The sequence below is a fragment of the Protopterus annectens genome, chromosome 3.part1 (assembly GCF_019279795.1).
Source record: "Protopterus annectens isolate FY-2018-M chromosome 3.part1, PAN1.0, whole genome shotgun sequence".
Classification (NCBI taxonomy): Eukaryota; Metazoa; Chordata; order Ceratodontiformes; family Protopteridae; genus Protopterus; species Protopterus annectens.
In genome coordinates this window covers 84,365,025-84,388,324 of record NC_056732.1, presented here as the reverse complement: position 1 = coordinate 84,388,324, position 23,300 = coordinate 84,365,025, and the positions used below count along the sequence as shown (strand labels likewise).

General features: G+C 40.0%; 1 protein-coding gene across 2 annotated transcripts in view; it reads left to right on the top strand.

Moving 5' to 3' along the window:
- Positions 1-23,300, top strand: part of LOC122798011 (fer-1-like protein 6) — a 1,810,759-nt gene that overhangs the window by 384,173 nt on the left and 1,403,286 nt on the right. For both annotated transcript variants that reach the window (XM_044066595.1, XM_044066597.1), the window contains exon 5: positions 1,805-1,936. In XM_044066595.1, the coding sequence (XP_043922530.1) occupies positions 1,805-1,936 (132 nt within the window). The remainder of the gene's footprint in view (positions 1-1,804; positions 1,937-23,300) is intronic.

The following is a 23,300-nucleotide window of genomic DNA, read 5'->3' as shown; positions in this document are numbered from 1 at the left end:
CTTTGCCACCTCTCTCTTTGCCATGCGCCTCATCTCCTTATACACCTGTCTCCTTTCTTCATCTCTCTGACAATCCCACTTCTTCTTCGCCAACCTCTTTCTCTGTATACTCTCCTTTACTTCCTCATTCCACCACCAGGTCTCCTTGTCCTCCTTCCTCTGTCCAGATGTCACTCCAAGCACCTTTCTAGCTGTCTCCTTTACAATTTCTGCTGTAGTTACCCAGCTATTTTGTACCTCTTCACTGCCCCCCAGTGCCTGTCTTAACTCTTCCTGAACTCCACTTCACAATCACCCTTTTCCAACCTCCACCATTTGATCCTTGGCACTGCTTTCACACTCCTCCTCCTCTTCTTGATCACCATTGTCATCCTACAGACCACCATTCTATGCTGCCTGACTACACTTTACCCTGTCACCACTTTACAGTTTCCAATCTCCTTTAGACTAGCTGTCCTGCATAGGATATAATCCACCTGTGTGCGTCATCCTCCACTCTTGTATGTCACTCTGTGCTCCTTCCTCTACTTAAATACATATTCACCACAGACATGTCCATCCTTTTTGCAAAATCCACTACCAGCTGACCTTCTGCATTCCTTTCCTTAACACTATACCTACTCATCACTTCCTCCTCTACTCTGTTCCCTTCACCAACGTGCCCATTGAGATCTGCTCCAATCACCAGTTTCTCACCCTTGGGTACACTCACCACCACATCATCCAACTCACTCCAAAATTTTTCTTTCTCATCCATCGCATACCCAACTTGCGGAGCGTATGCACTAACAACATTCATCATTACACCATCAATTTAAAGCTTCATAAATCTCACTCTATCCAACACTCCCTTCACCTCCAAAACACTCTTGGCATACTGTTCCTGCAGGATAACCCCTACCCCATTTCTCCTCCCATCCACACTATAATAGAACAATTTGAACCCACCTCATATACACCTAGCCTTACTCCCCTTCCATCTGGTCTCTTGCACACCTTCCTTCTCTCCATCATATCAGCTAGCTCTCTCCCTATACCAGTCATACTGCCAACATTCAAAGTTCTTACCCTCACTACTACACTCCTAACCCTCCTCCTCTCTTTCTGCTTTCGGGCATGCCTTCCCCTCTTCTTCTCCTTCAGCCAACAGTAGCCCAATTTCCACCAGCACTCTGTTGTCTAACAGTACTGGTGGTGGTCGTTGTTAACCCAGGCCTCGCCCGAACTGGTATGGAAATCTGCATTGTTATCCACATATTAAAATACATACTGCAAAAATATTTCCTTTTGCTGAATTCATCTTGTGAAACAGTTTACTTCCAGCTTTCTTCTGGGTTTTGGAATTAGCAGCTTTAGAGAAAAATAATGTAGAACTGTTCTTTAACATAGGGACATATCTTTGTAATACTTTATGATTTTAGGAAGTAAACTGTGTTTGAAATATGAGGTATAACAATAATTGGTATTATCTCAACTAATGAAGTACAATATCAGTGATATAAATCCAAACTGTATCCATAAACTCTCTTCACAGTTTCATATGGTCATTTGCAGTCTCTTTAAGACTTTTTAAGAAATCAAAATAGATGTCTGTGCTAAATCTGCTTGCATTATTTTGGTGTTACTGTTAAAGTGTTAATCTCATTGTATTGATTGCTGCTGATAACATGAAATTATCTTTAATGTTTTCATGCCATTCTACATGGTTTGGTTATTAGCTGTAACTGGTTATTTCCACCAGTAGGTTGACTTTGATGTTAAATTAATGAATAATGTAATTCATCACATTTTCATTCATTTTCAGATTGCAGTAACAATAATTGAAGCACGGCAATTAGTTGGCGAAAACATTGATCCAGGAGTAATCATAGAAATAGGTGATGAAAAAAAACAAACAACTGTGAAAGAAGGTACAAATTCACCGTTTTACAATGAGGTAATTGTCTATAAAAATTCATATATTCTTATTGTATATGAGAATAACCTGAATTTAGGCTATTTATTTATTTATTTATTTATTTATTTATTTGTCTTTGTGTATTGGGAAAGCCCGACTGTAATACTCATTTTCAGCAGAGGCCCAGGGAGAAAAGCTCCATTTGCTTACATTGCATTATACTTGGTTCCAGTTAAACACAGAGAAGTTACATTTCTGTTTACATTGATACAAATACAGTAGTTACATTTGTACATTCTAAGATTTTACAGAGGCAGAGCTTACTAAAGGGAAAGACAACGTGCAACTTAATGGATTGTACAGGCAGCAGTTATGTATAAAAATAGTTTTGTCATTTCAGTGAGAGTTTGAGAATATTCTGTTTAAGAAGAGTATTTGGACAGTACTGTACAGTGAACATGAAGTCTCAGCCTTGTGATGAATATGTGCTGGACCAGGATTGGTTAAGAAGTTGTTTAAGCAGTGGTTTAAGACTATCAAGTTTGTCAGAGTGTTTTATTTGTGTGGGGATACTATTCCAGAGTTTAGCAATGTATTGACATAGCTTCATTAAAAACTTCATCATACATTGGCATACTTGAAAGTAGCTACTGTTTAGCCAAAAGTATACTGAGATAGTACACTAACTACTACTAGTGTTCAGGCCATGGCAGAATCTGTACACTAACTATTACTAGTGGTTAGGCCATGGCAGTATCAGTACACTAACTACTACTAGTGTTCAGGCCACGGTAGTATCAGTACACTAACTACTACTAGTGTTCAGGCCATGGCAGAATCTGTACACTAACTATTACTAGTGGTTAGGCCATGGCAGTATCAGTACACTAACTACTAGAGTTCAAGCCATGGCAGTATCAGTACATAACTACTACTAGTGTTCAGGCCACGGTAGTATCAGTACACTAACTACTACTAGTGTTCAGGCCATGGCAGTATCAGTACACTACTACTAGAGTTCAAGCCATGGCAGTATCAGTACATAACTACTACTAGTGTTCAGACAATGGCAGTATCAGTACACTAATTACTACTGGTGTTCAGGCCACGGCAGTATCAATACACTAACTGCTACTAGTGTTCAGGCCATGGCAGTATCAGTATACTAACTACTACTAGTGCTCATGCCACGGAAGTATCAGTACATTAACTACTGCTAGTGTTCAGGCCATGGCAGTATCAGTACACTAACTACTACTAGTGTTCAGGCCATGGCAGTTATCAGTACACTAACTACTACTAGTGTTCAGGCTACGGCAGTATCAGTACACTAACTACTACTAGTGTTCAGGCCACGGGGCAGTATCAGTACACTAACTACTACTAGTTTTCAGGCCATGGCAGTTGTCTATGAGTAAGGAACTGGTTTGTCTAGAGACAGAAAGACTTTGAGTTTGCAATGGGTATTTCAGTCATATTAGCACCATGACTACCAATCTAACACTTTCAACATCTCATGGGACTAGTGGTGGAATTGATGTGTGGCAGCTTGGTGAAGACCATTAGTAACCTGTGTCACTGACTTGCATGTGATCCAACATACAGATTTACTGCATTAAAGTGAGGAAAACATTTCTACATGAACTACTGACAGCATTATAAGTGCCAATGGTTGGGTGACAGTAAAAAATAAAAGTGGGATGTGTCTGCACAGAGTAGCCCATATAGCTGCCATTCCATTGATAAACATCGGAGGCCAATAAGACAGATAATGCTGACAGGCATGAATCCTCGGTGCCAGTTGCTGATTTTGTCAACAATGATCTTAGTGATCCTCAACACAGATACAACAGAGATGTATACATAAGTGGTAACACTGTACTGCAGGTGTTGCCAGACTGCACACATATACTACACAGTGACATAGTGCATGTCTACACAATGTAGTGTCAAGAGAGATGCTTACATATGACAATGTATTTGTCTGCAGACAATTGTGGGTCTAGAATGCATGTAATAATGATTAATTTCCTGCACAGGACAAACGGTTGGCATATCACAGGCAATGAAAGGCATATGCCATGTATGGTAACTACAACTACTCTCACCTAACCGAATGCACTTATAATGCTGTCAGTAGTTCATGTGACACGGCAAAGGACACAACAGGAGCACAACCTGAGGTACAACATCAGTGAAATTACAGGGAGAACATGACTGCCATATCTCAGAATGTGCACAAATTTGTGCCATGACATAAATCATAACCATATTGAAGGAATGCAAAGAACATGTTTACTCCTTTGAGGGATATTCCTAAACTTTTTGATAGAATAAAATTATATTTTCAAAGTTCGAAAAAAAATCATGTTTCTGGAACCATGATGGTTACAAAAAAAAAAAAAAAGAACATTTCAAACTCTTCATGATAATCTTTTTTTTATAGTGATAATATTCATTAGGTTCTTGGTCTTAAACTGGATTTTATAAGTCACAGTAAACACAGTAAGTATTAAATTTGTAATATTAACTCAAGTTATATACATAATGTCATCAGCATTTTGTTCAACCAGCTGAGAACTTTCATATGAGGCTGAGCAATTATGTAATTATGTCTGTGCTACTTGGTCCTAGAGATATTTAGAAAAACATGAAATTTATGACAATATAAAAAAATACTGTATGAACAATAATTAATATCTGTTTACCTGCACTAGGCAGAGGTCATATATTAATACAGTTGTTTGTGCAGTTGTGCTATCTTTAACACAAAATCTTTCAATACATTGTATGTAGCTTAGTTTCAGAATTATTAATGCATATATGAACAATATTTGACACCTACAGGCATCGGTAGGATGTAACTGCAGAAGCATGTGGAGGCATCACTCACCTGTAATGAGTTAAGAAGGAGTCACACATTGAACAGACCGTGTGTATGAAAAACTGTCCAATCATGGCCTACATCTGGTCACAGAACGTGTCTTGAACAGCCTCCATAATCGATTCCCAAAAATCCCCTCCTCTTGGAAGGTCATGGGATCATTGCTTTGATAGAACCAGAGCATGGGAAGGTTATGGACATCTGGTGGGTATGATCCTTTCTCATCAGACTTGGACTCCTCAGGTAGGGGTCAGGCTTATCTCCTCAGGTGACATCTGTCAGTAAATGGGCTCATACATAGTGGATCCAATTGTAAGATGCAATCAAAAAAAATTGCAAAATCCATGTCATTGGCATGCATTACTTTTATCACTATGCAATACAATAATGCATATGTGCTCTCTATGCTGTTAATCACAGGATTACATTACTGTACCCTTCAAACTTGTACACAGGCTGTTTAAGAAATGAAAACAGTAATGGAGAGATAAGTCCAATATTGTCTAATGACTCGCCATTAATTACATAACAAAACCACTGTAGTAACAGACTAGCCAATACCATGAGTACTTAATAGGCTATTAAGCTATTGATCTCTGAGGATCTTAAGAATCTTAGCTTTGCATTTCCATGGTAGGTTTTAGCCCTTATATTTTGCATACCAATAACCTAGAGATGGACCAAAGAAGGATATGTTGGGAGACTTACATGTTTTCCCATCTCTTTGAGGGGCAGGGGTTCTAAACTGGGGATGAATTTGTGGTTACCTATCCAGTCATCAAGATTACATCTGAATAGCATAAGTGAAGTACTGTGGAAGCCAGTTCCACAGAAGAGGTGTTCTGTGATACAAACCTTACCTTCAACATGTTCTATTTATTTTGCAAAAGAGACTGAAATCCCTTGAGTCAGTGTTTATGATACCACCAGAGTTGTGAATATTTATTGTGTGAAAGAACAGAGTCTGTTGAAGCTCTATATGTGAGATTGCCTCTTAGTAGTCTGTATGATACTAAGAAAAGGGGCAAGGCCTTGAGATGGTCTGCGTTGTTTTTACAATGCAGGCCCTTGCCTTGTTTTTTAGATCAATGGATCTGAATGCAGTACATTTAGACATAAGCTGTGCAATGAAAAATGACTTCCTTACAACAGTGGGCACTTGGTGATCAAAGGACAATTCCTCATCAGCATTGGCTCCCAGACCTCTAATAATGGGATTGATTTGTAGAGGTGTGTTGTCAATGTAATAGTTACAATGGGAGTCATGTTTGTCAAAGGATAGGATTGTACATTTCTTGGCATTTAGTTTTAGTCCGTGGTTTTGACATCAGCTTTTTGTTCAGGACAGGCCATCTTGGGGATCTTGGTGTCCACTGTTTATAATGGCATCGAGTTTTGCAAACTTGATCAGTCACAAACTCTTAACATCAGCTTTGAACTCCTATAAGTAAATGCCAAACAGGAGTGGCCAAAAATCTAACCTTTAAGTATACCATTAGTGACAGACATTTTGGAGGATGTACAACTGCCTATGCTAATGACGTGGTTCTATTTGTGAGCCAGTTTACTATCCAATGAGTTACATAGGGATTTACATTTAGCTGGGGAGTTTATCTGCAATATCCAAATACAGGATGGTATCAAATGTCTTTCTGAAGTCTATATATGCAATGTGCACTGTTTTGCATTCATTGCTTCAGTAACTTTTTTGAAGAAGTCAACAAGGTTAAGTAGGCAGGACCTGTCCTTGATGTTTCTGAACTTGGTTGGGTAAGAGTCTTTAGGTTACATAAAGCCTTATTTATTAATTCCACAATGATTATTTTTACAGCCTTACAGATGAGATTGGCCAGGCTTATGGCCACATACTTACCTGAGTCCAGTGAAGCCCCATATCTATGTAATGGAATGACTGTTGTTGTCCTCCAATTGTCTAGCATGAAGCCTGTTTTGAGTCTGATATTGAATAGTTTCTGTTGGGGATCAGACAGTAGGCAGTCTGGTATGTTATCTGACCCCATAGGTGTAATGTTGTTTGCCTTAGTTAGCACCTTGAGAACTTGTTCCTGGAAATGTTGGGGCTGTGGTAGGTGTATGTATGTGATCTGAGAATATCGTTAAGGAAGATGGAGGGAAGATTGATATAACTTTGTCCACTAGTGGATAGCTGTGTCTTTCAGTTCCAAGTATATGATATCATTTACTGTTAGCTCTGAACAGTGCTGGGCATTGTTTCTGAGATTTTTACTATTTGTAAAGAAAATGTTATTGTTATCCTTCACCCGGCTAGTTATTTTTTAACTCATATCTACTTTTTGTTTATTTGATCAGTTTCTGGATTTCCATGATTAGTTTAGCAAGTATGTGCAAATAGTTCTTTTTTATTACAGGACCTGTTTATATTTGGGGTTTATTTTTGAATATGGCATTGCATTTATTTCTCACAATGACTGATGCATCTATGCATCTATTAGCATGCGCATGGAATTAGGCAGTGAAAGATTTTGCATAAGCAGTGGGATCATCAAGATGAAGGGGTTTTGAATTTAGCAGGTCATCACTCAGTTGCAGGTGATCACACAGTTTTACTACATTAGCATTCGCATAAACTCTGAATACTAAGGTATAAGAAGATGCTTCAGGCTTCAGTCTTATGGTGAATGCGATTGACTTGTGGTCTGATTTGACCAGACAGGAAGTTACAATTGATGGGGAGTAAAGCTGCTCCATGTTGGTAAAGACCAAGTCCAAGATTTTATAACCTCTGGTTGGGGAGCAGGCTAATTGATCCGTGTAGTTTGTACTGATGAAGTCTGGAAATCTTTTGGCATACATGCTTGAAGATGTATAAGTCTCCTAGTTTATGGAGGAGTAGTTGAAGTCTCCTGGGAGACTGTGTTTGACTTATTACTTAGGTACTCTATACTAGTTAGGTAGTAGATATTGGCTGAAGGGGACATAGAGGGGGTCCTGTAGTTATCTATGATATTATAACAGGTTTTGTTAATAGCAAGTTGGACATGAAGGAGTACTAGGCCATTATCTTGTCTAACAACCCTGGAGATGAAGTATTTGTAAAGAATATCGAGGCGCTGTTACCTTTAGTTCCCTTGTCTAATGTGGTGGGCCTAAATTTGTGATAGACATTGAAACCATGCATTAACACAGTGTTTCAATGCTGTTGAACCTTCTCTCACGATGATGCATATAATCAGTGTTTTTGGGGTATGGAGTACTTGTACTAGTATTTTGGAGATGATCCTACTATAAAGCAGGAATAATCTAAGTCTATCCAGATTCTGTTTATTTATGTTGAAAGCTTTAGAAAACTGGCTTTGCCTAAAAAAGGCACTGCATGGGTGGATAAGGATTTAGATTATATAAAAAGGCCTTGGAGGGAGAGGTGCAGCCCATCTTTAGCAAAGCAGTTGGAACTGTCTGCCATCTCTTTCCAGGTTGATACCTTAGAATGTCACCACAAGCTAAGCTAATTGTTGAACTAAATAATCTTTTGTGTGTATTGCAGCATCATTCTTGGTGATGGTAAAATGCTGCTCAAGACTGTGTTCATACCAGCTACAGACACACATTCCAAGAATGCTGTCATGCTTCTCTTCCTGTGGTTCAGGGAGGTACATCTCAGGTTATTTATACCCATATATACTATGACTATGTCAGATGTGAATTTGTGATGCAAGAACTCAAGTACTTGCGTGGCATGGCGAATTCCGGTGCCTAATAGGCAACTGCTGTGACCCTTTCCTTGCACAACATGGTAAGTGTCGCAATGATGTGTCTCACTATGGAGCCATCTGTGAGTAAGATGTTGGATTATGTGGCATTTTGTCATATGAGCTTTTGAACTGAGCCAGTGTGACTTTTGTATGTTTCATGGTGGATGCTGCCTGTGATTTGTGTTTATAAGGTTGCTGCAGGTACTGGTTTCTTAGGTTACATTTAGGAGGCCTTTGTAGATTAGGGGGGTTACTTTTAATGTATGGCTATATGTTTTATCTGAGCTGTGTGTGCTTTATTTATTGTGTGTCATGTGATACTGACAACCTGCTTGTTATTTGTCGTGGCTTTATGAGAGAGCTTTGCCTCCAATAACATTGTATAAGTTCATCTCTCACACATTGTGTCTGCTGGTTTAATTAGTAGGTGGCTGTCAGTAAACATAAGGCAATTGCTGCATTATCTCAGGATACCCATTTCAACCAAGCTGGCTACAGAGATGGTTGGAAAATTCAAAATGATCATCGCTGATGCTTTCTAAGGAGAGCTGAAGGGGGATTTGTACCTGTGGGTTTGGAGTTGATTTACTGCAAAAATGCTGCTTGTCTAAAACAAACAATCTAAGTCTACACATGAAGAACAACCTAGTGGGAACCAACGTAGATCCAGACAACTTACTGTTATATTTAAAGGACAGTACACATTAGGAGAGCAGGTATTACAAAGTAACGTAAGGTTCTAAATGTCTTTGACTATACAATCTAGCCATCCAAGCCACTAAGTGATAAGCAGTATCATACTATATTGCCTTATTTATGACATACAAAATAGCAACCAAAAGCTCAATAGAGTACACCAACCAACAGCAAGATACTTGAATTTAGCCTCAGTAACAAGTAACACTCATAATTAGCATGGAGACCTTCTGCCACCAGAAGGAACCAGTAAAGTCATAACAGTAGAAACTCACTAAATTAGCAGTAAAAACAGAGCAAGCAGTATCAGTACACTCAATATTAAGAAATGATATCAAAAGTTACTTAGCCTGGGGAATAGCTTAGAGAGACTTCACAAAATGATGCTTAATGACAACAGCCAATAAAGTAAGAGAGGGAGGGAATTATAGTGTCAAATTATTATAAGGAAAAGAGAACAACAGATACACTGAGTTTAACAACACAGATGGGACAGGGTGGGTCAGTGGGAAAGGCACCTAGATCTGTAGCTGATTGACCTGGAACTGCCTTAATGCAAATTAAAGTCTTGAGCTAGCTGACACACTCTCACCACATAAAAAGGAAACTAAGGTTTAATACCAATAGTGGAAAAATGCAGTGCATCTATTTTCTAGAATTATTAATATAGGTTTAAAGACCTTCGTTAAAAACAAATAAAGAAATAACAAATATTCACTTATCTTTGTTGCTGAATGCAGTGGAAGTATTTCAAACTCATCATGTCATGAATGACACAAAGTAAGAATCTCACATGAATATCATGATTTAGTGAATACAAATCATGATGTCTTGTTTCAAACAAAATACTTACATGAGGAATATAACAAAAATATGTGGAAAACATTTATACGTTCTGGAAAATAATAGATAGCTGATATGCATCCACCTAAAATATCAAACACATATTCACTATGAATGAACACTGGGTGTAAATGTGAATGCCCATAAATGTGTTATGACTCATGGTATATACCCACATGGAACAATTGCATAAAGATAGTCAGGACAGCAGGGTCTTACAGAGGCATGCTTTAATATGCAAGTGAGCTCAGGTCATACTAGTTATTGTACGGTATCATGACAACTGACGTTGCCATATACAATGAATGTAATATATTCTAACACTCATATGGATTTCAGATTCATAATGAAAAGTGATGTGCACATACTGCACTGTCAGGTGCACTCCATTATGCTCCGTACATGCCGGTCTACCAGAGGTAGTCTATGACCCAGTAACCCAATGGCACATGTAAATGCATGTTACCTTACACAATATCTGATCTGAAGCCCAGTAATAGATATGTGGAGCACTCCAAACCTGACAAAACACAGAACCTGAGTATGCCTGGGATTAACTGAACCATCACTGCAATGTTCAGGTCACAGTGCGCATTACATTCTTTCCAGCTGTTATAGACTATGGAGGTGAGACTTTTCAATACATACATACATATATGCACACATTTTTTGTCACAGTGTTCTTAGCGTAAGCAAACAAATGGATGGGAATAACTGCATCCTACACAGGCATATACTTATTGCAGACAAGCTATGACCATACACCTATACAACACAAGGAAATTCCGTCATCTGATTGTGATACACCAGTACAACACAAGGAAAAGAAATTACCTGATCTGATTGTGCTACACACCCACCAGCACCACACACACCACTTCAAAAAGCCTGCAATACAACATGGAAAACTGACTGGCTGAATAGCAAAAATGACATAACCCTACAAGTTGTACCAAATACCCAGCAAAACAAAGAACTTAAAGTGGCAGTATTTGCCTTAATTCAAGGCTAAAATGAAAGGATTCCATAAATGGTAAGCAAATTTATGTAATTCTGTGATGATTCGTTGTATGTTTATGTGAGATGAAATGGTCAATAGAACCCCCTGCTTCATATAAAATAGCCTGCTCCTTTCACCTCTTGTTTTCCAGACACTGGTTCAAACCTCTGCTTCCTACACTGACCCTTTTAGACAGAGTTCCCCTGATGGACATCCCAACATGGCAAATTCCAATCTGCTTAATATCAAGAAAGTACTGCTAAATCACATAAGCCTAAACAACAAAATATATGAACTTAAGGTTTTGTTTACCCTCAAGGATATCAACAACTGTTTATTTACAGAAGCCTTGTTCCAGTGTAGTGACAGCTCTTCCACTTTTCAGAGTGCAATGCCCTATCATGCATTCAGAGCCACCAGTAGCTGCAGGGGAGTATCTGTATTTTATTCTTTACCTTCATGTCTCTGCCCCGATTCTGCATGATACGAACATGAAACTGGCTGAAGTTCTAGGTACACTCAGTAAAATTATTTACCTTATTATTGCCAATTATTGAACCCCATCTGTGACCCTCTTTGAACACTTTAAATAGTCAACAAAATCAACAAATGAATGAAATACCTTGTTATCCTTTCAAAAGTCAAAATCCTACCATCTCTCTATGACCTTCTTCCTGAAAATCTGCATTATGATATCTAATACCTTATATACATTCAGTGATATCAGCAAAACAGACTACTGACTATTTGCAAATCTTTACTGATAATCACAAATGGTATATTCACCCATCATACATTGTACCTGATGCTGCAGTCTACTTGGGTAGATTTATGGAGGAATCTCTACCCATAAACATAATGGCAAGTTTAAAGCTAAATTGGTGTGGTAGAACTTCTATGTCATCAAATTCTATAAGAAAAAGGAAAATGCTCCTGGCCATCTCCAAAAGATATCAAATTAATTATTACTAAAGGGACTTAAAAGTGCTAAGTTACTCAAACTTACCACTAGGAAATGTAAGGCCAGCTATAAACTATGGGTTGCAACTCAACAATTCTGCATTAAACTTTTTTCTAATTGTACCTTTTCCTGGGATCCCTCCTCTGGCCCAGAGTATACTGCTATCATGAGATCCATAGGTGACTCATCTAGTATACAATACCTGTCCCTAATTTGCTCCCCATCAACATCTTTTCAATTGAAAAATAAAATCCATGCTCCCTTAGTGTGGCACATCAAGCCAGGTCCCCATCCCTTCAAACTACATTTCCTGCTTTCAAACTATTATAAATTGATTGCTACAATTATAGAAATGTGTTTGCTACAGCAGCTTACCACGTAAGAAGTGCCAAACTGCTTTTTTTTCTTTTGGCATTCAAAAATTCCATATGGCACAAGAAAGAATCCAGGAACTGTACTTGCCAATCATGCCCCCTCTGATGATAGGAGATATTGCCAGCCATGCTAGGAGAAGTAGGGCAGTGAATGTGTAACATATGCCAGCAGAGCTACCTGGCATTTTGTAAATAATTATATGTCATTTGTGTATCAAACTGATTTGTACAGATGCTTGTGTTTAAAAATATATTTGTAAAGTTGCTTGTGCTAAAATGTATCAACAGTGTGCCCTGCTGGAAAGAAAAGAAATGTACATGTATTATTATAACTGAATTGAATGTATATGTTTTGACAGAGAATATTGGAAGAGAAGAGGTTAATTATAAACTTCAAAAAATGGTTAGAAAACTAACTACTGGGCCTAGACCATAAAGATGTTATCTCACAGTTTTGAATGAAGACAGAGATGTAATGTCTGTAAGAAGTATGGCTTAGTAGCTCTGTAGAAAGACTAGAAGTGTTAACATGTTTTTTTTTGTCTTCCAAAAGCTGCACTAGATCTGAGCAATGCTCTTGTGTGTGCATTATTGACATCTAGGTACTAAAATTCTGGCAGCTTCTAGTGTTGGTGATAGCAAGGGAATCAGAAGTCAGATTACCAGATCTATGTGATGTCATTCTTTACAGAAATAATGTTTTAATATTAGAGGAGACTGAAGTCTCAGCAGTCTGTTCTTGGAACCTGACAAAGAAGGAAAACCACTCACCTACTTTGTCTTGCCTTGTGCTAGTAAGTGACCAGGGACTAGTACTTTTTTAGACTAGTCAGGAAAATATAGGGAGAATAGTTACATATTGTTTTTCTGTAGCTGGGTGAATCTTTACAGCAGTGTTATTTTTTAAATATTTTGTGTGACTGAAACTCTGGTGTTCACTGTAAATAGATATTTAATATTTTCATGTACTTTTATTATTTATTATTAAATATATTTAAACATTTCATTGTGGCTGGTCCTTCTAAAAAATATTCAAGTTTTGAGAGTATTTGCACATATTTATTTGGTGATAACTCTGACCATTCCTGAAAGCCTTCCTGTTTGGCCAGCATTACCATTTGTATTAATATTACCTTCACTCAGTATAATTGCATACCCTTTTAAGAGCCTTATAGTAACTGACTGGTGGCAGGGAAACTACCTTATAGTCTGGACAGAAGGTGGCATAGCTAGTAAATCTGTGCCAGTCTTTGCCAGGTGTGTGTATGTGAAAATTAAATATCAGAGTGTGTGTGTTAGCTACTTGGAGCAGGGACACAAAGCTCTGATTTTACAGAAAGGGTACTGAAGAACTTGGCTTAGACACTTGGCTGAGGACCTAAAACTACAGTGGTGCCAATGGGGAGTCTTATTGGAGACTTGGAGGGAGACAGATAGAGACACCCAAACCCCTGGCTGAGTGTGTGCCCTATGTAAATCGTGCTTGATGCAGAGAGCTTTGCATCTGGAAATACTAAGTGTATCCATTTGTATTCCAAGTGAATGTCCCTCTCCAGTGACAGTGGTAAGTATTCAGGCTCCTTGATTACTGGCCCAGAGTGGGGACGACACATTGCGTAACACCTTGCAAAAGGGCAGCTTCCCCCAATGCCCCACCTTTGCTATATTTCTGGGTGATACTCCTGTGGATAAATTATTTTCCAACTTCACCCAAGCCACACACCCAACCCCCTGCACATCATCACACCTCTATCTATCTCATACTGAACTGCCTTCCAAAAATCACATAGGCTAAGTTATTTCATTACTTTTAAAATACAGCTATCATTAGTTATGATAATATCCTCAGATATATACCGAGAAGTGCAAAGCTCCAGCTAGCAAACCCATCTGTCAGTTCTACAGCATAAGTCTTTCAATTATTTATATCCCCCTGGTATGGAAACCAACTGCCTTGGTGGCCTCACATAAAGGTCTCTGTATTGGCCCTGGCAATTACAGACATATTAGTATCACTAGTATTATATGTAAAGGTATCAGAAGCATTATAGCTGAACTAATAAATAATCATGTAAATGCCCCTTATAGGTGGCAGTCTGGTATTGTGAAAGGCAGATCATGCCTGTTCACACTGTTAAGTTCTTTAAAAGGGTTACTGAGCACATGGATTATGGGGAATACTGTTGACATGGCCTATCTGGACCTTGGAGTGGCCTTTGACACTGTCTTGTATGCTAAGGTTTTCAATAATGTTTTCCCAATTCAACAGTAAGACATACGTAGTTCACTAGATAAGCAACTAGTTATCTGAGAGAACCCATCCTGATAAAGCTGGAGGTATTTTCTGTGGACAGAAACACATCACTAGTTGTGTCCCTTAGGGCTCTGCCCTGGAATTCTATCTCTTTACTATACACATCTCTGAAACAAGCAAAATGAAATCAAGAGACTTTGGCTAATTAAGATTGATGATGATTGCAAACTGGTGGCAGTTATAAGGTCCCAGTTTGACACTCAAATTATCCAGCAAGTACTGGACCAATCAAATGCTTGGTATGTTAATCATGTGTTTATCCTCAATACCAAGAAATGTAACATAGTTTCTTTTGGAAGATCCAGCATAACTACTGTGTATCCTATAGATAACATTCCCCTTGAATCTGACACAGTCATCAAGGATTTGGATAGACTGATAACAAATTCTCCTTTGACTACTACATTTCTGTTCTGCTTGGAAAATTATTCTTCTTTGTATAACTTAGTCTTCATGGTATCTTGTCAAGTTCCAAGAAGTTTTAGTCCCACTTTACTCCTTAGGTCCAGCATTGACTATACTGCCTACTTTGACACACACCTCACTAAGCATATTAACTAGCTTGACAAGCCTCAATTTTTCCTCACTAAAATATCTCGGGTATCAGTATCCTTATCTTCTTTGATGGATTAAAGGCCCTGTCCCACTACTGTGTGTCACACATGACCCTTTGAGGTGACCTCTTGTGAGTCTTACATGCTACGAATGGCACAGCACTCCTTGAACTCTGGCAGTTAATGCAGATGATTAAGACTCTAAGCATAGCTCTCATCTCTTCATATTCTAGCCTTATTATTTTTTTTCTATTCCACGTAAAATTTGTGGTTTTCTGGCAAAAAATTGAAAACTGAAGTGACTAAATAATGACTTTCATATAAGTTTCACACTGTACCTTTCAGGAAATGCATGCTAAATCAAAACCTATTGAATATTTACTCAGTGTATCTGAAGCTGTATTCAATTTTATGCATTTAATTCTTATTAAAACTGTTTTTATTCTCTAGGCAGTGTTCCATTTTTTTTACTGGGCTAATGTGAGTTCTCTTTGATTGTACCAGGTTACAGACCAGTAATGGGAATAATATTTTGTCCCATCCCCCCTTTAAAATGAATCACACCAAACACATAAAGCCACTTGATGACCTTTACTGAATATTATTGAATAATAATCTTTATTCTCAACAGAAATAACAATTATCTCCATCAATAATGATCTCAGGGCAGCTTACCTACTCACCCTGGCTGATTCATACCTCAGGACAGCATACCTACTCTCCCTGTTACCTCCTCCACCAGGGCAGCATACCTACTCACCCACCAACTTTAAATAGGCAGTGTACCTGCTCACCTCCTGCCAAACGAACCATTAACCAATGAATTTTCCTTTATTCAAGTAGCGTTCAGCAGCTCACTTACTCCCCCATGTAATGCATGACCACCTTCCTTAGAGGGGGAACAGAAGAGGACAATCCTGTCCCTCATCTCCTCCACGTTAAACCCCCAAAATCTTCCAACCAAGAATTCAAAGGGAGGGCAGGAGGGACACCAACTCATGTCAAAATATGCCTACTTCCTCTAAGCCCGATCACTTAACACCATTCTAAGTCCCTCCCTCCCCCACATCACTTCTCCTAAGCTCTCCTTCTCTTTACCCTTTACCGACTAAACCCAAACCCTGCAATCTAACCTACCTAACAAACACTCAAACCATTATCCTCACAAAAGTAATATCCCCCACCCTTACTACCTAAAAGTGGGACCAGGACAAATTAGTTTGTTCCAAACTTCATTTGTCCCTTCCCCCCTTTAAAATGAATCACACCAAAGACATAAAGCCATTTGACAACCATTATTAAATATTATTGAATAATAAACTTTATCCACAACTGAAATAACAACAATTATCTTCATCGATAATGATCTCAGGGCAGCATACCTACTCACTCTGGCTGATTCATACCTCAGGGCAGCGTACCCACTCACCCCACCAACCTTAAATAGACAGTGTACCTGCTCACCTCCTGCCAAACCAACCATTAACCAATGAATTCTCATTTATTCAAGTAGTGTCCAGCAGCTCACTTACTCCCCCATACAATGCATGACCACCTTCCTTAGAGGGTAACAGAAGAGGACAATCCTGTCCCTCTTCTCTGCCACCAGCCTGTTCCCAAGCTATTCCTCCTCCTAAACCATAGCCTCAACCATGTCTTCAATAAACAACTTCAAGTGAAGGTTAAACAAATCCAACCCAACCTCATTCAAATGCACCTCATCCGATCAATATCAAACAACATCACCATCCAAAAAAATCTCTATGTTCAATAGTATACATCGACAAAATTCTTAATTGTCTAGCCAGTCCTGATTAATAAACTTCCTGACCCATTCAATATCCCTATAACTATGAGCATCCCTCCAACACAAATGAGGAACCAACTCTGAATAAACAATATCCATCCCTGGGTACAACACCTGCAACCTCAACAAATCCTGTAGAATAATATCTACTAATCACTTCTTAGAAAGAATTCCAAGATCGTTGCCTCCCAAATGAATCACTAATACTCTAGGACACCCTACCCTCAATTTCACCTGCTCAAACTCATGGATCAACCTATCCCACTTAAGACCCCTAACACCATGTCAAGTCACTGACCATCCTAAATGGGACAAACCCAAATTTTTACCATCCTCCGTATCCAATGCACATTTCCCTGCCCAGTGGATATATGAGTGCCCCAGGATGACAATCTGCTTTCCTAGAAAAGAAGAAGAAAATCATTAATCAAACCAGCAACTTGTATCTAATATATGATAAAAATGCATTTGAAGACCACCTCCCCACTCTCTTAATAACTTCAGTGGAACTGGCCTCTCTAGCTAAATCTGAAGCCCTGTCAATATGAAAGGAGTGAGCTGCAAACCTATCCACTGGAAATCCCATGCAATGGAAAACCCTCCTAATCAAATGTATGAATCTACTATTTGTCACAACCTTCACATCCACTGAGCAAAACATTAACTCATCTAAACTCCCCATCCACCTCCTCCTGAATTCCTTGGCCCAGCTTACTGGTCAAAGGCCAATATTCCTATCAGGCTTAAGCACCACCAGTGAACCTTTATGCAGTTGATCTGTCTTACTCTTCTGTAAACCAATAGCAACCTCCTCATCACCTATGATTACGTCCTTCCAACATAACTTACCTAGCAACTCAGAAACACGGAAAGCACTAAAATATAACTATACACACAATGTGCCCCACATAAAATAATCCAAAGACCCACCTTGTAATAGCACTAACCATTTCAACAAAAACTTTCAATACCACCCTCATCAGTGGCCAACGCATATCCCCCCATTCCCCAACCACTCTCCACCACCCCCTCAACATCCTCCCTACTGTCCATGACTTTGTAAAATTTTGCAATCCAGACACCCTAGCAAAAATGCTAATTGCAGTCAAATCCACCCTGACAGTCTGCAATGCTTTTCCCAATTCCCAAGCTTGAGCTAAGTAATGCAGCAATAATTCCTCCGACCATACCCCTTCCTCTTCTGGGAACTGTAGAACAAACTGATCAAAATCACAAAGAGCCCTACTGTAAGCCTTCCTTGTAGAGATAGCCCAAGAATGATGCACCAACCTCCTGGCTACCTCGACCCACGGTACCTCTTCTGGCAGGATTTTTGGTACTTCCTCCGCCCCTGGAGCCAGCAGCCAAAACCTGCAAAACTAAAATTAGGACAAGTTATCAGCAATATCATTCTTTGCACCAGGCATGTAAATGAAAAGTTTATTAACAGACTCTGCAAAACTAATTTACGTAATACCAACAATAGCAATTCTGACTTAGCCGTCTTTTTTTGTAAATAACTGAAGTTCCTCCTACCCCACCCAGTCTGACTGCCAGAAGGAAATCCCATTAAAATATCACAAAAAACAAGCCCACAACAACAAATCCTCCTGCACCAACTTGGTCACCCTAACCCAATGATGTTTACTCCAGCCCCCTTTCAACATAAACATCATTGACCTACAAGAGAGATGCCCTGGGTCGACCAGCAAAATTCAAAAGCCACAACAACTCCATGACTGACCGAATCCATATCTTATCCTTCTCCAGCACCAACTGTATAGCCGTCCGAAGCTTCTCCATCTTATCCTCAGGCAGACAAAACAGTCCCCGGTCTGCATCTACCATTAATCCCAAAATTTCTAATGCTCTCGCTGGACCTTCCATCTTATGCTGGGTCAACGGTACCCCCAACTCTTTGCACATGCTCATAAACTCCTGCAGACCTTCCTGGGCCCCTGCCCATCCTTCACCCACTAGTAGAAAATCATCTAAATAGTGAACTGCCTTCTGCGTTCCCACCCTCAGCTGCCATACCCAATGTAATACCTTCCTAAACTTCTCAAATGTTGCACATGCCACTGAACAACCCATAGGCATGGTTTTGTCAAAATAGTACTTGTCACCTACCATCATCCTCAGCAATGGCTAATCCTCTGACCTGATTGACAGCAAGAGAAAGGCAGACTCAATGTCAGCTTTTATCAGCCATGGCTCCCGAAATTCCTTAATCACCTTGACGGCATCATCCAAGTATGCATAATGCACCCTGACCTCCTCCTTTGCAATAAAATCATTAACTGAACCTCCTTCCAGATGATACAAGTGATGTATCAATCTAAATTCTCCAGCTCGTTTCTTCAGCACTAACCCTAAGGGCGACATCTTGTTACTACTGAAGGGCGGACTGTTGAAAGGACCCAATAAACACCCAGCCTGCTGCTCCTTCTCCACCAATCTCTCCAATATGTCCTCTTTACCTCGCACTGATTGCAGGTTCTTGCAACCCCCCCCCCACTTTCCCCCACACTAGACTTAATAGGAAATCACTGATGAAACCCCTGTAATATCTCATTCTTAATCGTGAGGCCAGAAACCCCCCAGAACATGCCCCACAGGATCTCCACCTTAATAGGGAAAGGTGCCCCTTCCCCTATTCCCCTCTAAAGAACCCACATCCCCTGGACACAAGAAAATTGCCCCTACCCCATATAATTTGAAACAGTTGCTTGGAGGGAAACCCACCCTCCCGAGCCATAACATTGAAATTTAACACAGAAAGGTCACGGCGACCACATAAAATGGCTAAATGACTCCCTCCACATCTTGAGCAAGTGTGTGAAAATTTGCACCCTACCCAAGAATAAAAGCCGCTATTGACAGACCAACACACACCGTCTCCCCCGCTTACCCTTCTGCTAAAGCCACCATAACTGTCCATCATCGTGGCTAACCATATATCTTGATGATGCACCTCCCAGTGTAGTGATTGGTCCACAGCCTTCCATTTGTGGAAACACTGATCATACCAAAGCAATGCATTCCCTGACCTTAACCATTGCCTCTCCTGAATGGTAAGGAAATAACCCAGAAGTGGCAGGGCCAACAACCCATCTTTTTCCAGCTGTGCAGCCATATAGTAAATAAAACCTACCACCCAATTATTCCACATCCTAGGGTGAATTTTACCTATCCCTTTCCTCCCCAAAGCCATTAATGCCACCAACAAATTCTTACTATTAGCCGACTCAGCCTCCACTAACCGCTGCACCCCTTCCACATCGATCAACTCAAATACATCAACATATTCCCCTTTCCAAATATTTTCTTTCACTGACCCTGGAATGTGTGGAGTCAAAAAGACAGTTCCTGCCTCTTGTCCCAAGGCTTGGGTAGCTAACCAGTCCCTCAGCTACAGCCCAAATTCAGGACCTATGTTCGAGCCTAAAGCCAGACTATCCCCTGACCCTGTCCAAACCTCAGCCGCATCCCCTCCAGGATACCTGGATAACTCTGTTGCTCCCCTCTGTACACCCTCTATCACACGCCATCCTCTCCCGAGATCCACCCTAAGAGTTCCCCTTCATCTCCACTCCCCACAAGATCCTCATTGCTCACTTCCTCAACCAGAACTGATGAAGCAAAACCATTACCTGAACCTCCGTCTTGAGACTTGTTGGGAGCCGATGCCCCCGTTGCGACCACCTGGTTCACTGTCCATTGCCTTTTCCCCCAGGCTGGAGTTCTCAAAGTAGATTGTCGCCTCTTCTGCCCTGGTATCTGCTCTTGCTCCATTACCACCTCGGACATCAACACTTCCTGAAATATTTCCTCTGCCTGGGCCGCAATAGCTTGCCACCGCTGACGTAGTCCCAGTAGGTTAGCCATCTGCAAGAAGAGAAACAACACATACATTAATACTACTCCCCAGCCCAAAATACCCTAACCCACCTCTAACCCCCTTAGCTGCATTGCCCTACATTCATTATCGCATTCGCTTACCTACTCTACCTCTTAGCCTGTTGGGGGGAGGACTTGTCATGCTATAAATGTCTACAATTAGCAACAGCCTGTTGTGAGTGCTGAAATCACTTGGAATAATCGGCACTGCCAAGTATCAAACCCAGGACCCTATACACTATAATCAGAGTAATGTACCACTATACCATTTGAGCATTAATCTTAAGGAGCTATTATGAACCCACTAAATGGGACCACACTAATTCACTGTTTCCAAAACATACTAAATTAGAGTTATACTTCTTTGGCATATTTATATAAGGAAAGGACATAACTTCATGAATACCCATTTCCAAAATATATAATCTTTTTTAACATATTCTCTCAAAATATTATCACATACAACATGAATGCAGCTACTACATGATAATAAAGGGTTAGTGGCCATCCATATATAATGCTGTCACCCTTCAGTTTCTTTTATGTTCATTACAGCAAACATACATGAACTGGACTATCCTGTATTTGAATTTAGCTATTTAACCCAAAGTTTTGGGGCTTTCAGTTGCATTCCAGCAATCCCCTTCCTGCTGCTGCCGTAACAACTCCCAAGCAATCAGCCCCTGCAAGTCTAGAACCCCCAGACCCATACCCCTCAACCTCTGAGAGCAAGAACTCCAGACACAGCCTAAAATGCTAAGGGGACCAATAGGGATAGATTTTAAATATTGCTCTTACAAAGTTGGAAAGTTGATATAATAATAGATTTTGCATTAGCATGAATTTCTGAAGGATGTGGAGTCTTAAACTCAAATGTTTGTCATTATTTTATGGCTTCAGTCCTCAGCTACCTGCTAGAAAAGTACAGATTTCCGAAGGATCACACTGAAACTATGAGGCAAATCTGGACATTCTGCAAAATCTGTAGAGTAAGAGGTATGCCAAGACCACAGCACCCATAGCCACAGCAATCTACCACTAATCCCTCTGAGCTGCCACTACCGCTCCAAATGCTGCTCTTGTAATTATTATTTTTTATTTTTTTTTATGCTGGCATATCCTGTGAACTCTCCCTGTGTAAAAGGGAAAGCATTCCAACCGTTCGTGCAAATGGCCACTACCCGCCAATGCGCATGAGCGAAGGCAATAGCAATGCAAGGATGTTCAAGGCCTGCCTTAACATGAACCACTACCAGAGCACCAGAAACACTGTGGCAAGGACCCAAACAGCTACACAAACCCACCCAGGCATGAAAATAGCAGCCACAACCACCACACCACCAACGCTGGGTCTAACCTCTAAAGCAACCCACCATAGCTGCCAACCACAACCACCAGGGCATCAACTAGGCTGCAAGCACTAGGCCCGAACCAAACCGCATGGCCCTACCACTCCACTTCAGATTATCAGAGGCATGACCAAGAAGGAAGATCCATCAAACCACAACCAGACAACCAACGACCATCCTCAGCACCACCCGTACACCACCAGACCACCGGGGAACCAAAAAGCCAAACAACCACACACACCACCAGGTAAGCCAAGCACCACACTCCAACCATGCCATGCTGCACCACACACCCACAGCTCATGGCTCCTCTAAGACAGCAAACTCCTGCCCCTTCCATGAACTCCCTATCTGATCCCCATACTGGCCATCGCTCCCCACACTCCCACTATAAACTAAGAGAAAGAGAGAAAAAAAAAAAAAAAAATATATATATATATATATATATATATATATATATATATATATATATATATATATATATACATATATATATATATATATATATATATATATATATATAGTTCTTAACCTCAGATCTTCTCCCCACACATGCCACCCAAGGCCTACCTGACTCTACGATACCTATAAGGTCATCTGGATGTGGGTTAGTTGTCACACCAGCACCAACTCATGCCAAAATGTGCCTAATTCCTCTAAGCCCTACCACTTACCACTCTAACTCCCTCCCTCCCCTACATCACTTCCCTTAAGCTCCCCTTCTCTTTAACCTTTTACCAACTAAACCCTGCAGTCTAACCTACCTACCAAACACTCAATCCTCACAAAACTGGTATCCCCCACCCTTACTACCTAAAAGTGGGACCAGGACCAATTAGTTTGCCCCAAACTTCATTTGTTCTGTTTAATGACGTTTTTTTTTCTGTACATGTGTGTATGATTGTCATATGTTTTTGCTATTCTTGATGAGTGTTATAAACTATTATAAAACTTTGTTAATTAGGTCATAGTATCAAATTGTATTTA